At 35.5% G+C, this 18,870-nt stretch overlaps 3 protein-coding genes across 5 annotated transcripts in view; 2 read left to right on the forward strand and 1 right to left on the reverse strand.

Annotated features, from left to right (window-relative positions):
- Positions 1–325: 325 nt before the first annotated feature.
- On the reverse strand, positions 326–7,689 carry LOC106134070 (dnaJ homolog subfamily C member 22). Its single transcript, XM_013334026.2, has 6 exons — positions 7,155–7,689; positions 5,768–5,915; positions 4,728–4,929; positions 4,079–4,222; positions 3,194–3,317; positions 326–2,821 (listed from the first exon to the last, which is right to left on the reverse strand). Exons 1-6 carry the CDS (start codon positions 7,413–7,415, stop codon positions 2,588–2,590), a joined length of 1,113 nt encoding a protein of 370 aa, XP_013189480.1. The 5' UTR covers positions 7,416–7,689; the 3' UTR covers positions 326–2,587.
- Positions 7,690–8,094: 405 nt separating this feature from the next.
- The window catches only part of LOC106133915 (JNK-interacting protein 3), a 29,087-nt gene continuing 18,311 nt past the window's right edge, over positions 8,095–18,870 (forward strand). The window contains exons 1-11 of one of the 3 annotated variants that reach the window (XM_060953884.1): positions 8,095–8,767; positions 9,716–9,871; positions 10,627–10,774; positions 11,270–11,454; positions 13,047–13,197; positions 13,452–13,487; positions 16,413–16,430; positions 16,892–16,949; positions 17,203–17,362; positions 17,727–17,849; positions 18,219–18,343. In XM_060953884.1, the coding sequence (XP_060809867.1) occupies positions 8,438–8,767; positions 9,716–9,871; positions 10,627–10,774; positions 11,270–11,454; positions 13,047–13,197; positions 13,452–13,487; positions 16,413–16,430; positions 16,892–16,949; positions 17,203–17,362; positions 17,727–17,849; positions 18,219–18,343 (1,490 nt within the window). In that variant the 5' untranslated portion in view covers positions 8,095–8,437. The remainder of the gene's footprint in view (positions 8,768–9,715; positions 9,872–10,626; positions 10,775–11,269; positions 11,455–13,046; positions 13,198–13,451; positions 13,488–16,412; positions 16,431–16,891; positions 16,950–17,202; positions 17,363–17,726; positions 17,850–18,218; positions 18,344–18,870) is intronic. The other 2 variants (XM_060953885.1, XM_060953886.1) reach the window with 2 other exon arrangements.
- Positions 13,498–16,400, forward strand: LOC106133917 (enolase). The gene has a single exon (XM_013333783.2). The coding sequence runs from the start codon at positions 14,103–14,105 to the stop codon at positions 15,408–15,410; it is 1,308 nt and encodes a 435-aa protein (XP_013189237.1). The 5' UTR covers positions 13,498–14,102; the 3' UTR covers positions 15,411–16,400.

The following is an 18,870-nucleotide window of genomic DNA, read 5'->3' on the forward strand; positions in this document are numbered from 1 at the left end:
ATTTTATGACTATACCTACTACTAATACTATACAAAGTATGAAAAGCGGAAAATGGCCAATTTACATATATGGAAGTATGCAGGGATCGTGGCAAGTGGAAAGAGGTAGTCTCTGCCTACCCCTCCGGGAAAGAGGCGTGATTTTATGTATGTATGTATGTACATATATGTTTTGCATAATATCCTTTCATCCCGATAAAATTTCTGTTCCCGTTCCCGAATAAAGCTACTTATATAAATTAGACAGTTGGTTAGTGGATTTGTATTGTTAAAATAAAATATTGAAATATAAAAATAGATTAATATTTATTACATCATCATTCATTGTTACATAATAAATAATACGCACAAAAATACAAATGTCCTTTTTACTTATCTAAATAAATTAATTAAGTACATTTAAAATGGACGGATTTCGTTTGAGGAATAACTATGATAACATTTGTAATTATAATAATAATATTTACAATGCCTGCATAAAATAAGCATTAGTTACGGTCAATATTAAATATATTAACAGAGTAAATAGGTCCATAAAAAACTGTAGCCTATTGCCAACTTTCACAGAAGAAAAAGCAATAAAGATTTCCGCTAATTATACAGGTATATGGATGAACGCAATCTTCACAAAGACAGCAAGCGTCGCAGTCTCCACAGTGTTTTTGTTCAGGTAAGTTTGTACTGCGCCAATTGCGGTAAAAGAGTATGATCGCCTACAAAATAATTTTATTACGGCTGCAACTGAGATATGTTCAAGGCGGCCATTTAATAGGGCTTACACACAACTGATGAAACGAGCTCACATAGAAGCGAACAGCGTCGCGAACGTAGAATTTGGAATAAGACAGAGTAATTATTCCAATTTCTATATGTACGATAGCAAAACATTTGCCGCCGAAGCTGCTTACATAGAAAATTCGTCCGTTTCTCAAATAATGGTTAATGTGCTAGGAGCAAGCAGACTATCAAACTTTACCTATATAAATAATAATAATAATATAAAATAATCAAAGTATTTACTTTCTAATCAGAAAAAAATTATGAACTAGCTACTAACCTAACTACTTAATCGATTTGGCATCATAAATGCATGTTTTTGATTTGCCAGACCTATAAGATGGAAAACTGTATTCGAGTACAAATTGAGATGTTATTCCAGGCAATATAATAAGATCTGTTTCTGGATATTTAATATTACATTTATTTCAATTAGAGAAATAATCTTAGGCATAGGAAGAGCTGATTTACGATAAATACCTATAGTATTAGTGTGCTAAAATAAATCTACAACAGTCAATAATTTGGCATAATTAATGCATACCTTTGAGTAACGGGACTATATGATACAAAAAGTCTGTATGTGACTGAGGTAAGATTCTTATAAAAATTTAATTCACAATCTATTGGTAATTTAGCCAACTAAATTGTGTGTGTGAATATGTAAAGATTTTATTGACAATTAGCTATATATACAATTTGGAACGTGGAACAATTTGAAGTAGAATTTATATTACTAAAGGGAATACAAAATTATACATTCAGATCACTTTTATTTCATCCACCATCTGAGTTCTTATTCATATTGTATTTTCTAGAGGTTAACTAAAGTTTTAGCGTTCACGTTCTTGTTCGAGTGCACTAAGAAACGTTAAGACTAAACTTCATGAACTGGCTTCGCTTCTCATAAACTTATAAAAATATTTTATGGATTCTGTTACTCCCACTTTAAATAACAAATTACTAAGTACATATATTAAATTGGTCTTATTTAAATCTTAAGAAAATAAATAAACCATATTTTATAATAAGAGCAGATAAATAAAATCTTATTGATTATTCTTTCATTCATATCTCTAAAGTAAATAACTTTTAGAGATAAAAGTAATTTACTTATAAATAAATTATTAATCGAGTGCAAGTAATTCTGTTAATGCAAATGGAATGTCATAATAGTTGAGCAATATATTGCAGTCGCCGAGTAAAAGACTCGTTATATTTCGAGTTACTTAAGAAATAAATCATAATAAATCAAGTATACTTATAAATAAGATACGTTTGAATACATGCATCTTCTTCATCGTGTTCATGAAAGATCTTTTATTGTCCTATTCAGCCCTATTAAAATTTTATCGATATGTAAAAACTTGATGTCGGCGTGCGTTTAAACCTAAGAGGTTTTTATCACACTTTAATGTTTTACTCAAACAAACGTTAACTCAGCATATGCTATCTCTCTTTGCCTCTTCAGTTTACCTCAGTAAAAGAGAGAAAGGTAAGATATATGTCTTATCAACATGCGCGAAGGCACCACAGATAAATAAGGTTTCAACAAATGAAATTACGAAATACAAAATTAACACTTGAATTCGCAAATTTTCTAGCAATATATCTTTCTAAAATTGTCCTTTATATATAATATATTAATTTCATATATATAATATAACAATATGTATATATTATAAATATATTAAAAAATCTACATAAATTAAATGCTCATGTAAATGCCAGTGCCCTTAAGGTCTCACACTATCAGTTCAGATGAAACAGTCCGCACATCATCTAGCAAATCATATTAATACCAGATCTACTACAACTCTATTTTCTCATCCGATCTCTCCGTGTTATCCTTCTTGTTCCTTCTGTTCCTCCTGTGTTTGCTGTTGGAGAGGATTTCATAAGCCTGTTGGATTTCCATGAAGCGTTCTTGGGCGGCCCTGCGTTGGGATAAGTCCTTCACTTTGTCCGGATGGTTCTCGCGGGATAGGCGGCGCCAAGTCGACGTTATCTCTTGCTGGCTCGCCTCTGGACCGAGCCCGAGAACCTGTGGGCGTATGTTTTGTATAATATACGTATATTTTTAATTGTAACTATTGCCGTGTGGTTCCCGGCACCAATACAAAGAAAGAATAGGACCACTCCACCTCCCATGGATGTCGTTAAAAGCGACTAAGGAATAGGCTTATAAAATTCCGATCCTTTTTTTAGGCGATGGGCTAGCAACCTGTCACTATTTGGATCTCAATTCCATAATTAAGCCGGGCAGCTGAACGTGGCCATTCAGTCTTTTTGGGACTATTGGCTCTGTCTACCCCGTAAGGGATATAAACGTGACTATATGTATGTTAATTGTAACTAGAATGAAAATTGTTTCAAGCATGCTGTCCATAATAATTTAAACTTAGTCGGTTCTGACCTTGTAAGCGTTCTGTTCTCCATGAGGGTCTGAGAGCTCGATGATCTGCTTCCACACTTCGTACCAACCGTGGTGTTGAGCATATTGGTACGTGTCATACAAACACTGCTTCACGTCAAGCCACCTGTAAATCATAGATATTTATATGTTAACCCTTGAAGAAAGGCTTGTAAACTTAAGTTTCTTATTTTGGGAAGGCCAAGCAAACAAGGCCTCTTTACGTCTTTCTTTGTGGCCTCTGTGGCGCAGCGGTAGTACGAGTGACACCGGAGGTCCCAGGTTCAAATCCCGGCCAGGGCATGATGAGAAAAGAACGTTTTCTGATTGGCTTGGGTCTTGGATGTTTCATCTATATAAATTTATTATAAAATATAGTATCGTTGAGTTATAGTATCTTTTATAATAAATCACACATACACAAAAAGGCACACATCAGTCCTGTCATACATTAGGTATACAATCAACCTACAATGCAGTTCAGGTGTGTCGTCTTGTGTAATTTCCCTCTGTTATCTTTCAAATCAAATCAAATCATCTTTATTGTGGTACACATGTTTTACATAGATCTTAAATATATAATAATAAATGTTTCAATGTGTCCTATTATTCTTAACAGAACGTACAATATAGGTATAGCTGTGATTGCGGATCTAATTCATAAATTAATATTCGCGACTTCCCAATTGCACCCTTCTCTTCACCTCAATGTTTTGGGACCTGTGGTCCACCTTCCGACTCTTCTCTATTAATCCTTTTGGACATGATATGTGGTTTGTGTGTGTTTTATTTTTTCCATAGTTTATATTTTGCCAAATTGCGCAGTTCAACGGTATCAAATTTCGGTATTTTAAAACTCCATATTTGAACATAAGGCGCGTTACTCACCAAGGACTGGTGAAGAAATGATGAAGTGCCTCATACACTGGCACCTCGTCCCCTTCGCTGTCAGTGATGGTGCCGTGGAAATACAGATAACTGCACCACAGCGACACGTACAGACAGGCGCACAAGCCTAGCACGGCAATACGTCTGTAAACAAATAGATAATTAATCGACTAATCTCATTATTGATCAGGCCAGTCAATAGTTCTGTTGATCATTCACTGTCACCCAGTACAAGACCATTATGATGCCTTCTCGAAATAAGGGCATTATTATTATTTTTGTCGCTGTCTTTAAAGAGATCCAGCTAAATGTTACTATTTTGGCTTCACTTCGGTAAGTGTGTTGTATCTGCACTATTTAAATGTTCCCATATCTTTCCACCACTGAAGGACACGGCTTTGGAAAGTATTAATCTAAGACGTGGACGATATTATACCGTCCAACGCACTTTATTATGCAACATTCTGAAGGCCCTGCCTGCGCTCCTGTACCCTGATAATTACTACAACAGTTATTTTCAAGGCAAGAGTGAATAGGCATTGTTGCCTGGATGGTGGCTGATGATAATAACATCAGGCAGATTAGGTAAAATACACTCAAATTTCCAATAATAAATAGTAATAGGGGTAAGGCCATATGTAAGACTCACTTCGCAATATGATGCCTCCTCGGCGTCCGCCGCCACTCCTTGGAGAACGTGTCAAAGGCCAGAGCAGCGGCTAGCACCATGATGGTGAACCACACCGTCTCGTCGTAGATATAGTAGCGCACTGGGTATGCGAGATAAGCGGCTAGAAGTGGCCACTTCAGACTGCCCTGTTCCCGACCAATGTTACCCACTACCCACACACCTGAATAAGGGAAAAGTCGTTTCATAAATGCAGAAAGAATTGTACAACTTTACATTGGGTACAATATGTAAAGCATGCAAAGATTCAAGTCAAATAAGAAAATTATTTATTATGCCGGGTGCCGTGTGGTTCCCGGCACCAATAAAAAAAAGAATAGGACCACTCCATCTCGTTTCCATGGATGTCGTAAACGGCGACTATGGGATAGGCTTAAAAACTTGGGATTCTTCTTTTAGGCGATGGGCTAGCAACCCGTCACTATTTGAATCTCAATTCTATCATTAAGCCAAACGGCTGAAGGTGGCCTATCAGTCTTTTCAAGACTGCTGGCTCTGTCTACCCCGTAAGGGATAAAGACGTGATCATATGTATGTATGTATGTAAGAAAATTATCACTATTACTATTAGCTTGACTGGAGACCAAATTGAAAACCTTGTAAAAATCAGAGCATGCGTCATACTGATGGGGGCTATTGCAATGGTAAAATACATTTTATGTTTTGAATTAATAGAATCCCAAAATAGTTGCTCCACTTCAAAAATAACAAGACACTATTAACATTGCTCCAAAAAGCCTCCAACCAATATCTTAACATTTTTTATTACTTAAAATCAACACCAACTTTTCATCAAACTATAATAGATATACCAACCAAAATGTGCTGCATAATATAGGTTTCAACCTCAATTTCATATAAGCGTGTTTCTTTTTGAGGTCCCACACTCACTTAACACATAGAGTGCCAGGTATATAATCTTTGTATTAGCAAATCTACTATGGCAGGCTACGTGTTAAAAGCTACTTAAATAAATATGGTAAGACCACACAAGCACTTACCAAGAGCAGCTACTAAAGGTATGACATAGTTGAGATATCTGAAGTTTATGCCCCAGAGCTCATCAGGCGGTACAGCGAACATCATCATCTGGCCCCAAGAGTACCCCACCATCAGCATCCCGGTGAAGCGATTCATCGAGAATGGAGGCTGCAAAAATGATGATTTTAAAACATTTTGCAGTAAAAGAAAAAATAGTTCATAAAACATAAAACCCTGTTCAAAGTTGATGATAAAAGATTGTATTGATATTATATCATTATCCATTTAGGCAGAGATAATTACAAAATTTGAAATAGTTTCCCGCTCTATTATCATTAAATTTATACAAACTAAACATGGAGTTTGTTTTTCTAAGATGTTAATATACATGAAATGTGCTTTAATGTACAACAAGTAAGGTCCAAAGTCAAAACTTCACAGAGCACTTAATTAATGAAATAAACAGCTGCAATACACTAAGGCTAAAATAAGTGCATCAGAGTAGGTAAGTATAAAGCAGGTAGTAAATCATAAAGGCTGTGTATATCTTTATTTATTGTCATTGGGTTGAACATACATTATATACAATATCGAAAAAGAAAACCACCTCACTTTATTATGTAGGTCACGAAATGGTATGACTTACAATTCAATATAACAGAAGGAAATAGATTACCAACATGTTATTCTACATATATGTCAAGTATTTTACATCATACTAAACTTTTTCTTCACATGGATGTGTGGTTCCAAGCACTAAAAGAAAAAAGAATAGGACCACTCCATCTCTTTTCCGTGGAATTCGTAAAAGGCGACCAAGGGATAAGGATGAACTTGGGTTTCTTTTTTTAGGCAATGGGCTAGCAACCTTTCACTACTTGAATCTCAATCATACAACCAAATCACATAACAGTCTCTTCAAGACTCTGTTTACCCTGCAAGGTACAAAGACGTGACTATATGTATGTAGCTAAGTTTCAAATTTGATTGCTAATTACAAATCTTATGGACAATAATAAGTTTTTAAATATTGGCATCTTACACTTGTACAAATACAATATAAATACACATGTGATCATCCACTATGCATTCTTATATAAATTCTACCCAAAGCCACCGAGAAGGGTATATTCTTAAAATAAACATGAAATATTAGTCAATTCAAAGAAATTGTACATTGGAAAGATTTAAGTAGCACAGTATTTTAAATAAATTAAGTAATTGGAATTACTTTTTACCATATTACATACCCACACTTAATATCACATAATTCAGTTAGATAACTTTCATTTGTATATACATAGGTAATCTATCACTGACACGTAGTTAATAACCAATGCATTTTACCTCAACATTGAAAACAGGCTTTTACAAATATGGGCTGAGGACAAGTATTTGATTACTCACCTTTTTGTTCATCTTCATCCTGCTGATTAGGTCTTGCATGTACTTAGGGTCTTCATTAGCATCCCTGACGTATCGAGGGATCCGAAACACCTCTCCTAGCCAACCGACCCCGAAACCACCAAGGGTTGTCCACCAAACGAAAGCGTGCCTGTCCCTCCGTAAATAAAAGTGGTGGAGGCCGAATATACCACCAAAAAGCCAGAAAACATAGGCCAATAAAACAGACTTCTTGCTGGGCATATTGGCGTCTTTTACACCCATTTTATATAATAAAAATTACTGTTGTAAGTAAAATTTATAATGCCCTATTTATCTACGTGGCAATATGTAAATAATAATTATGATACGTCAGGAAATATTCACATTAAGACCAACATCTTAATTGCTACTGAAAAACAGCTTCGATATGGTACATGGTATAGTATGCATTAATTTAATTTTGAATGAAAATATCGAATTTACGCCAAAATCACAGCAAAAATATCATCAAAAGCTCAATCAAACACACAAATCAAAAACACAATGATTGACGACGTGAGTGACGGACGTGACGCGACAAGACCACGACAAGACAACCAATTGACATAAGTTTTTTTTTAGGTCGGTGTGCAATGATAATGGTTTTCTTTTCGATCAAAGACGTAACTTATTCATTTTAGAACCGACGCACGCATTTGTTTGTTTTTCGATCTTTTCGATCGCACGCACGCACTTTTCGATCCTCCTGGCATAGTATTCATGCAATTTTTGTGTGCTCAAAATGGTGGGTATGAGAGTTACATTATGTAGATGTTGTAAATACCAAATGCGGTTGATTATTTCAAAAGTAATCCCATCAAACCCGATGATCCATCTATCATTCCAACGCAAATTCAATTTGAAATTTATTTTTTTTATATGGAAACTCCATTTGTATTCCAGAGACAAGGAAGACCAACGTCAATCAATCGAAGTGATTGGTTTTTTGAGAAAGGAAGGAACGAAGTATGCCTTCCCGGGAACGAAAGAAAAATACGTCAATCAAACAAATGGTGTAATGTGCAATTCTAATGATTTTATCTTTTCTTTCTCTATTTAATCCAAAATTCTTAAACATACCATTTCACATAAGGGCGAGATGTCTTAAGCAATAAAATAAAGTCAAAAAATCGATCACGTCATTGTCCGACGCATGTCTACAACAAATTACTAATTATGTTTTCGCGTAAAATTCATTAGACGTCCTTGGACAAACGTAATTTCCTTGTTCGTTATTGTACTTACCTTCGAATAAGTTTCCAATCATGAATTTTGACGATACATCCAGTAGTGGGTACGTCACCACCGAGACGATATATGGGACTCACGAAGACTCCCATGTTGTGATGTCAGAAAAAGTGCAGACACTCGCTGGAAGTATTTACCAAGAGTTTGAGCGTATGATAGCGAGATATGACGAAGATGTTGTAAAAACGCTTATGCCATTGTTGGTGAATGTGCTGGAGTGTCTGGATTCAGCATATCAAACAAATCAAGAGCATGAAGTTGAATTGGAACTCCTTAGAGAAGATAATGAACAGCTGGTCACACAGTACGAACGTGAAAAGGCTGCCAGGAAACATGCTGAACAGAAGGTGAGCAAACAATACTTAAGCTACAATGAATGAGACCTTGATTCAGTTTCTTTGTTTGTATCAAAGCAAATTATTTTATTTGGCGCTTAGTTGTTCTCAGATCTTGTTTCCAGTTACACTCAAATTGGGTTTTAGAATTGTGACTCATGTGTCATCCTTTCTGTTTCATCAGTTCCAAGGTAAAAATATTGTATTTCTGACTTTAATAGGTATATTTCAAAATTAAATATACTTTAAATTTATATCTGCAAAGGTGTTTATTATGTCGAATATAAAATAAATTTCATAAAAGACATAATTTTTCTTGTATCACATTTTTGTGATGATTTTAATTTTGGTGTAAGCCAAATAAGAATTATAATGTGTTCACCATGAATACTATTTCTTGAATGAGAAAAGTTGTGTGGCTGTTTGCATTGTTTTGAAATGTCTTGAATGTTAATATTAGGGTCAATTAACTTGAACAAGGTCATAGCTACTTGTAGTGAGCTAGATGCATTTCCAGTATATGTGTTCCACTTATTATCTATCAATATTAAGTTTCAATTTTTGTTTTAATTATCATTATTCTGTTTAACTTTTATTTCTTGTTTCTTGATGCTTGTGTAGTCTAGCCTAGTTGGGTAGCCTTGTAAATACATAATTATAGTTTTCAGGTATCCTACAAGTTACTAATTTACCTAATTTATCCAAGTCTATTTTGCACATTCATATTGTTTACTAATTTTCTTGGTAAAGATTGTATTGAAAAGGTTTTATCCTTCCTTAATTGTTTTATATTTTTACTTTTATTTTGAATGTATCCCTTATAATTGGCTATAATAAATGATATCAATTTTTTTATTGGTGAGGGAATTGTGAAAGAATACCTACTTATATTTCTGTCAAACTTCAGCATGATACAAGCTGTAACTTTTGTGATCAGCCATTGTGTTATTTGTTGAATAGTTGCTTGAGTCAGAAGACCACTACGAAGGCGAAAGGAAAGACCTGACAGGGCGACTGGAAGCCCTGGACAGCATCGTCAGAATGCTAGAGTTGAAACACAAGAACTCCCTGGATCACGCCAGCAGGCTGGAGGAACGAGAAAATGAACTCAAAAAAGTAAGTAGATTATCATGTTTTATCTATATATTTCTTTGAGTCTCATTATTCGAGAATAACTTTATAATTACTATAGATTTGAAAAAAAAAAAATAATCCGTAATTTAATATTTTTTTAATTATTAAGTAATATTAAAAGTTCAAATATAAGATTCAATAGCCATTTGAGTAAAGTAGAAGGTGAGTGATACTTGCTAAGATAAAATAAATTTAACACTTCACTCTCATAGATGATTTCCTTTGAGTTATCCTTACCTAATTTATCTATTGAGCTTATTCAATAATCTATTAAATGAGGCATACTAATCATGCTTCTTGAATAATTCATTAAGATTTTGCATCATATAGTTATTTTGTATATTAGGAATCAGTCTGGCTTATTAGAACAGTGGCATCTTCTTTGAGGATAATCTAATTAGATTATAAAAAAGATAATGCATTTTTGTATGAATGGTGAGAAAAACATAATGAGTAAGAAATATTGAAATAGTTTCACTATGGAAATGGCAGACTGGTATGTGTAGTTAGGATCCAATACAGGTTCAGTTTCCTTACATAGATTGCAATGGTCATACAGGTCATGTTATGTGTTTAAATATTTTTTCCCCTACACCCAGGTATTGTTATAATAACTGGGCCCCCTAGTCACGTTGATGATGATGCATAATAATAGGCTTTGTTCATTAATTTAAAATAGATTTTGTAATGTACAGGGACTACTGACTCAATTTATGAAAAATAAATATTTTTCTTAGGAATATGCGAAGCTACATGAACGGTACACGGAATTGTTCAAAACCCACATGGATTACATGGAGAGGACCAAGCTTCTACTTAGCACGGCGAGTGAGAGGAGCGAAGTCCGTGGTCGACTCGGGCTCAACCCTATTGGTCGTTCAAGTGGTAATATTCATTTTGAATGTCTTATATGAAAAAACCCCGATTGTACTGTGTGATGCTGGCACCATAATACCGTAGGACTCCAAAGCTTTTATGTGGATGTTGCAAAGGTGACTAACAGTTTCACCCAGTACAGTTGCTTAATGTAATATAGTACTTATCGATCCTGTCTAGTAGGAGAAGCTCTAAGAAGCAGACACAACAATACAAGTTTTATGGATGCTTAAATATACCCATAACACAAGCACATCCACATCCTATGCACATTTCCATTGGCCAAATCTTTTATTTGGTGAACTCCTAAAATCTGTAATTTTCTCTCTGTTGCTTGATCTAGACTACCTTAACTCAGGAATTTTTAACGAGTGACTACTCATTACTCGGGTTTTCTTGGATTATTTTAGCCCCTCTAGATTACAATCAAAAAGATGCAATCAAGTGTACAATAAAAATGACTAGCTCAACCTGATCTGTACCTATATTACATTCAATTAACAGGTCCAATTTCCTTTGGGTTCTCATCCCTGGAGGGATCAGTGAATGTTCTCGAGCAAACGGGTAGCATACCGGGCAGTCCTGTGAGTCTGTCCTCGTCTCCACCTTCGCCCATAGGATCTGAACTGGCCGCCGTGAGGACAGTGGAAAGGGCCCATCAAACCGACCCGATTACACAGCAAAGTCAGGTGAAGTAACATTTTCTTTACAAGGATATAATATTTTGTTCCATTCTTTTTTTAAATTATTTTTATTGTTATTTTTATACAATTTGTTACATGAATAGTTTAATATTTTCTTGTTTTTTTTTTTGTAATTTTTTATACGAAAATAGTGTTTTTTTGTTGTTCAATAAATATTATTAAAAAATGACCTGTTTTAGTATATTTACATTGCACGTTGACTGATCACTATTTAAGAAGTGTGTGTCTTAGATCGGGTTTTAGGGATAAATATGAACTTAATGTAAAACTTAACCAAGATGCTTAAAAGATATTCTATAAATCGTCAAAAATCGAAGTGAATTTTATATACTTTTGAGCCCAAATTGGTTATTTCACTAGGAAATATTTATCAATAAAAAGAATACAGTTACTTAAAAATATTTTTATTAATCTATAAACTATACACATCCGTATCAATGTGAGATAGTCATTTGATCACCAAAGCAGCAGCTAAAAACACCATCAGCATACAACATTTTATAACATTGCTCGTTTTATTACAAGCATCATGATCGCATTCGCAGGAAAGCGAGTAATGCATGCTGCCGTATTTTGAATATCTGCATTCCAGCGGTTTTGTATAGATGTAAGCGCATTCTCGTACTATAGACACGTCCCTAGTGGGCGTAAAGAATTGTAATTGGCTTAGGAGACGACACACGGGCTGTCCCTTTGTGTAATTAGAACATTCCTTTAAGTACTTATCATCCAAGTCGTATATACATCCGCGGTCCTTCATCGTTGAGCACTGATAGCATTTTAAGCACAAAATAGGATTGGACGTTACTAATATTAGTATTGTGATAACGAGAAAAATATATCTCATTTCTTTATTGCCACTGAATTTAGAATATTTTTCTTTCTTGGCAGAATTTCCGTTGATATTTTTGGCAGACTGACAGTTTTGACACTTGAGATTTTAATTTCGTTAAAAGTCTATATGGCCTGTATCGAAAAAATTTGTTTAAAAAGTTAAAATCAATCGATATCATTGACATAATTAAGTCTATACTCATGAGATCGAAGTAAGTATGTATTAGCTATGATTAGCGAAATTCCCTGCTCTGTGGTGTTACTTATTTAAACAAAAGATATACGAAACCATAAGCATTTGTATGGCTTAGTCTAGGTTGAATAACAAATCAATTCTTGATTATTATGGGTTTATTCTATAAATTTAATGTAGAAGCGTGTTACTCTTTGAACCAAAAAGTTTATTTATTGCATTTATTTGAAAGTTTATCTTTTTACATATTTATTGTAAAATATTTAATAGGATCTTTCAGTTAAATAAAATTATTAATCATGATCTAATCTTACGCGCAGTAATTGCTAAGTGAAAATTTTAAATTGTAAGATGCGTTCCATTATGGTTTAGATTTCGTGTAAAAACCTGACTCAATCTAAGGAAGGACGCGACCGGGTGTAACACCAGGAGGACGACGACATATAACATTATTATTATTCAAATGAGATGCCCCAAGTCTGCTTAGTTTGGGCCTAGCTTTATATAAATTAGTTTGTCCTTAAAATTAATATTTTAGTTGTCTTTTCAGGCGACTTCTCCCGTGGCTCCTCCCAATAGTTCTACCGGCAAATCGCAAACAAAGAGTGAGAAGCGAAGCGGCAACACCCTGTACCAGGAGCTGGCCTTCCACGACACAGAGTCCAATATCGTAGAGGGCGACGATGGTGCTGATATTACAGGTTAGTTTGCCCTTATAAATGTACTGAACTTATTTTTGGTCTAGAAAAGTTGCCATCTGAAAAATTAAGAAGCCATCATAGTATGTAGGATTTCTATGATCATATTAAATCTAAATGCGTTACATACTAATGACATTACAAAAATTGGTAATGTAAGTTTTATATACTCTGCCTCAAAGTGTAGTATAAAGAAAAAACAATTTTAATGGTTACTAATACATGTTATAGATATTAATGTTTATATAATTTTACAGGCAGTTGGGTGCACCCGGGTGAATACGCGTCCTCAGGTATGTTTTCCATAAAAGAACATATATGTTACACAGCTTTTAGTTTATAACAACCTACCTATAACCCCTCTTTAGTTACGTATAATGTGGATGTGTCAGAATATCTTGATAATAAACTGACTGACAAATCAACGCGCATCCGTAACTCGCTCGCGGGATTTACACGCAGGCAGAGCCGCGGGCTTACTTTGTATTTATGATTTTCAAAATTAAGTAAAACGTGTTATTCATAGGTAGTTACCGGTAGTAGCATGATTGGCCTTATGAAGAGATATATAATATTTAATACCAAGCAGTTTTCCTGTGATACAGAAGGTCGATATAGACCACAATCTTTGCGAACTTAACACTTAAATTTTCCCACCCTTTCTAAATCAAATTCCTAAGTAACAATTCTGTGCTCTGTGCTTTAAGTTATCTTTTTCGCCAAATAAAACCTATTTTTGCAAACTTCTATTTTCAAAAAAATTCCCGTTGTCTTGGTGAGTTTTTCATCAAACAAAACCGTGTTTGCAACATCATGTAGGATTTTTTTCACCAACTTTATTTTCTTATGAAATTTAAAATTTTATGTATCTAAATTAATTATCAAAATTTGTATTTGTACCGTCCAAAATGCCTATTAAATTACTACTCGCTCGTCAAGTGTTTACCGCGACTGGGAGGCCAACTGTGGAAGTGGACATGGTGACCGAACTTGGCTTGTTTCGCATTGGAGTGCCGACCATCGACGAAAAGAAACAAGCGGAGTCTGTGCAGCTTTTCGACAACAACCCCAATGAGTACAACGGCATGGGTGTCTCTAATGCTGTGAAGAACATCAACACTATCATCGCACCAGAATTGATCAAGCAGAATCTAGAAGTGACAATGCAAAAGGAAATAGACCAGTTCATGATATCCCTAGACGGCACTGAGAACAAGTCCCGACTCGGCGCCAACGCCATCATGGCCGTTTCGTTAGTAGTCGCGAAAGCGGGAGCTGCCAAAAAAGGCGTGCCCTTATATAGGCACATATCTGATATGGCCGGCGTCACCTCAATCATTCTTCCCGTACCGCACTTCGTTATACTCACGGGCGGCAAACTCGCCTCTAACGGTTTACCGTTCCAAGAGTATTGTATAATGCCGACTGGTGCAGCCACGTTTGCTGAAGCTATGCGTATCGGCACCGAAATATACCTCTTCGTCAAAAAGAGTATATTATCGAAATATAAAAATGAGTATGTTTACGTCAGTGACTCTGGCGGATTCCCGATACCCCTCAACAACCACCGCGAAGCATTATTATTCCTCACGGATGCTATCAAGCAGTGTGGCTACATTGGAAAAGCTGAGATATCGATAAACGCGTCGGCCTCGGACATGTTTAAAGACGGAGGGTACGACCTAGAATTCAAAGATCCTAATTCAAATCCACAAGAGTACTTGTCATCTGACAAGCTTGCTGAAGTATATTTGGACAATATGAAGGAGTTTCCGGTATGTTCTATAGAAGACGCGTTCGACTTCGACGACTGGGCAGCTTGGTCGACGCTGACTGCTCGGATTCAGGACAAACAACTTATCGGCAATGACTTGACGCAGACCAATTTGAGAAGAGTAAACTTGGCGGTAGAAAAGAAAGCTGGTAATACGTTAGTTTTGCGGCTTAATCAGGCCGGGACGGTGAGCGAGATTATAGAGGCATATAAATTGATGAAACCGAATGGTTTTGGGGTTATGGTTGAAGACAGGTGGGGGGATACTGATGATTTGTTTTTGGCTGATTTCGTGGTTGGTCTGTCGGCCGGCCAGCTGAAGTGCGGTGCGCCGGCGCGGGGCGAGCGGGTAGGCAAATATAACCAAGTCCTCCGGATAGAGGAAGAGTTGGGTGCACTATCTAAATATTCTGGGAAGAACTATAGAGGCCAGCTCATGTGAATTGTTTTGTACCGTCCTAAATTGTAAACGTCTTGTGAAGTTATTAAAATAAAAATTTACAACATGCTTAAGATCTTTGTTTATTCCCCTTTTCGACAGTTAACCTATTGGGTTTGTGTACCATGGGTCAACGGTCTCATATACCTGAGACCACTCAATGCTTTTTGTTATCTTTGTTTACCTACATCTTTACCTTAGTCATCTTGCTAGTCCAGAACTTATCTCTCTTACTCTTGTTACTACCAATTCTTACTACCAGTAGTATTACATATATTATTGTTTGTAATATAGCTTTGTTTAGCAATTATTTTTCCTAAGTCGCTTCCTACGACAATCACATAGCTTATTGCCTTTTGTCTTATTTGCTTATATAAACCCATTCAAATATGATCTAATATTTAAAGTAACATAAAAATTTTGAGTGTATAAACCAAACTAACAATGACATTTTATCTTTGTGAATATTGTGTTTGTGTTTGCTCGTAAATTTTATTTTTTAACAAAAACAATCTTACCGTAACTCAAGTTTACTGTGTTCGCAATTCGAACGGTGTTCCCTTGCTTTATCCACATATTTAAATCACAATCACTTGTTATTATTTGTCTTTGACATATACACTCGTTTTTTATAACCATGAATGTATATATTTTTTAAGTAAGAGAGGCTTTTTCATAAGAGATTACATTTGGTAAAAATTTCTGGTTATTTTGACACCTATTTTTTCCCCTAATGATTAGGCATATGGCCGCGATCTGTGTTCTGTGGTTTCCAATCCACTTGTTCCACTATGGGACTGGTGGGATAGCCCGGAATTTATTTTTTCCGGGAATTTTTGCGTTTATTGTAGATCCAGATCTTCGTTATTTGAATTTTTTTAGAATATTTATATTTGAAAGTGGTTAACTAAACTTTTTATGGTAATATTTTATGAAAAATGCCCCGTTACTAATATGTGTCTGTTTTTTCCATGCGTTCTAACATGTTGCATCCACGCATTGCAGTTAACGATAACTACTTTGGTGAGTAATCGTTTACTTTTATCATCTTTTTGTCTTTAACTTTTGTTATATAATTTATCTGTTAAAAATTTTAATTATTCAACCGTAGATTTTAAATGAAAATTACACCTATTTGTAAATGTACAGGTTTAATTTTTCTTATAAAATAGGTTTTTCAAACTAATATTTCCACCCATTTTTCTGAGTAGTGCACTTCTACTTGCTTTTATATACTTAGAAACCTTGACGATATTTGTTAATCTCGTATCTCGTATACCTATCAAAGAAGGACTACTTTAGTACTTTAAATTATTTTTTAATAATAGTCCCCTCATAAGAAAAATATACACCATTTAATTGGTTGCTTTAAATTAACCAGAAAAAGAAAGATTCTACGAGTAGACCAGTTAAGAAGCAACAGTTCAGTTTGCAGATTATTCTTGTCTCTGTTTATATATGGTATATGACTCTGTTTTCGACAGGTATGGGCAAAGAGGTGGAAAACCTGATTCTGGAGAACAATGAGCTATTGGCTACAAAGTAAGTACAAGTACTCAGAATCTAAGTTGATTATTAATACTATTAAGCGTAGTAACGCTTTTATTATTATAAATACAGGAACATGTTAAATGTAATAAGTTTGTTGACACTAGTAACATGGTACAGTTCACTGTTCGTTGAAATAGATAAATGAAATAGCATCTCTTTCTAATTGATTTTTAAGAAAAAAATTCCTATTCTGTGCGATAAAGATAACACATAATTAAAAAAAAAACATTATTTCCATTCACAGGAACGCATTGAACGTGGTGAAGGACGACCTGATAGTGCAAGTGGACCAGCTGACCGGGGAGCAGGAGATCCTAAGGGAGGAGGTGGCCAACCTCAGCGCGGCCCGGGAACAACTGCGGGAGAGAGTGACACAACTCGAAGAGGAACTGAGACATTTGAAGGTCACATTTTTGTACTATCTTCGTATTCAAAGTGATATTCTCGGAAGTACGTCTAACCTCTTGCTCTACTTAAACCTTCGCGTTGCATTGTAAATAATGTAATTGAATTTAACGCGCGCGTACCTTTTTATTGTAGTAATTTCTGCCGTGTTTCAGCGGCTTTGGTCATGTTATGACTAGACTACAGTCCTCATAGCATCTTAATGTTTGGAGTTTGTTGCGAGCGATGTGGAAACCACCGAGGGGAGGCCTATGTTCAGCAATGGACGTCCTATTGCTGATATTGCTCAAAGCGTTGAGTTTGTTTTGGGTTTTTAAATCGTTGCCCCCAGTTCTTCAATTTCATATTTTCTTTTATCTATAGGAAACGGTGACCAACAACGCCGGCGGTGAAAACGAGGAAGAAGCCGATGTACCGATGGCGCAGCGAAGAAGGTTCACCAGGGTCGAAATGGCGCGGGTGTTGATGGAACGAAATCAATACAAGGTTAGAAATGTTACATTAACGTTTTATTTTTGTTATAAAAAAAAACTAAGCTGGGGTATATTCCTATATGGTTTAATATACGATAAGATCTCAGTCGAGCAAATCTTATACTTAAGGTAAATCTTACTAGGTTCTGTGTCGAGCTTTACAAGAACTAAAAAGTTAAAGACACTTGTCATCATGCGTGATTAAATTTTTTAGTAGTAAAACTTACTTCAATGTTCATGTGATTTTCTCTGGCAATGCAACAGTAAAAATTATATGAAATTACCTCGCCAAGGGCCTCGTGACGGGTACCACCGTTATGCTACACGGAGAACGACACTTGATTATTATTTTACAATACAAATGTATTAAAAACCTTTCCAGGAACGATTTATGGAACTTCAAGACGCGGTTCGCTGGACCGAAATAATGCGCGCAAGCCGTGTCGACTCCACAATGGACAAGAAGAATAAGCAGAGCATTTGGAAGTTCTTCAGTAATCTGTTCAGGTAATTCATCAAACATTTTTCCCACACGGACGTACCTTGGATAAATCGGGGACATATCGGATGGCTTGCATGAAAAGACTGATAACTCGCATGCAGTAAGCTTGATGAATGTGGATGAAGCAAAAGAAATATAGACTGAGATAGTGACAAGTGGAAAGATAAAGTCTTTGCCTACACCTAAAAGAAAGAGGAGTGATTTTATGTATGTATGTAACAAGGCGTTTTTCCTACAGCCTTTATCATTCAGGCACAAACAATATAAGTGGCGATTTCAGATATTAGTGAAGTTTGTATGCGTGTTTGTGTGTGTTGTGCATACAAGGGAGGGAGATAAGTTATAAGTATAACGATAATCTATAATTACTTACGGTGAGAGAAAACATGAAGAAATCTTATGGTTGATGGACTGAATGTTTGACCATGGTCAAAGGCCAGTTGCGATCCCCTATAAGGTAGCGGAGGTAGGCGGGAGTAGAATAACTCTCTTGGATCATGTTCATAAAGAGGACTCCACACTTAAGAACACA

The sequence above is a fragment of the Amyelois transitella genome, chromosome Z (genome assembly GCF_032362555.1).
Source record: "Amyelois transitella isolate CPQ chromosome Z, ilAmyTran1.1, whole genome shotgun sequence".
Classification (NCBI taxonomy): Eukaryota; Metazoa; Arthropoda; class Insecta; order Lepidoptera; family Pyralidae; genus Amyelois; species Amyelois transitella.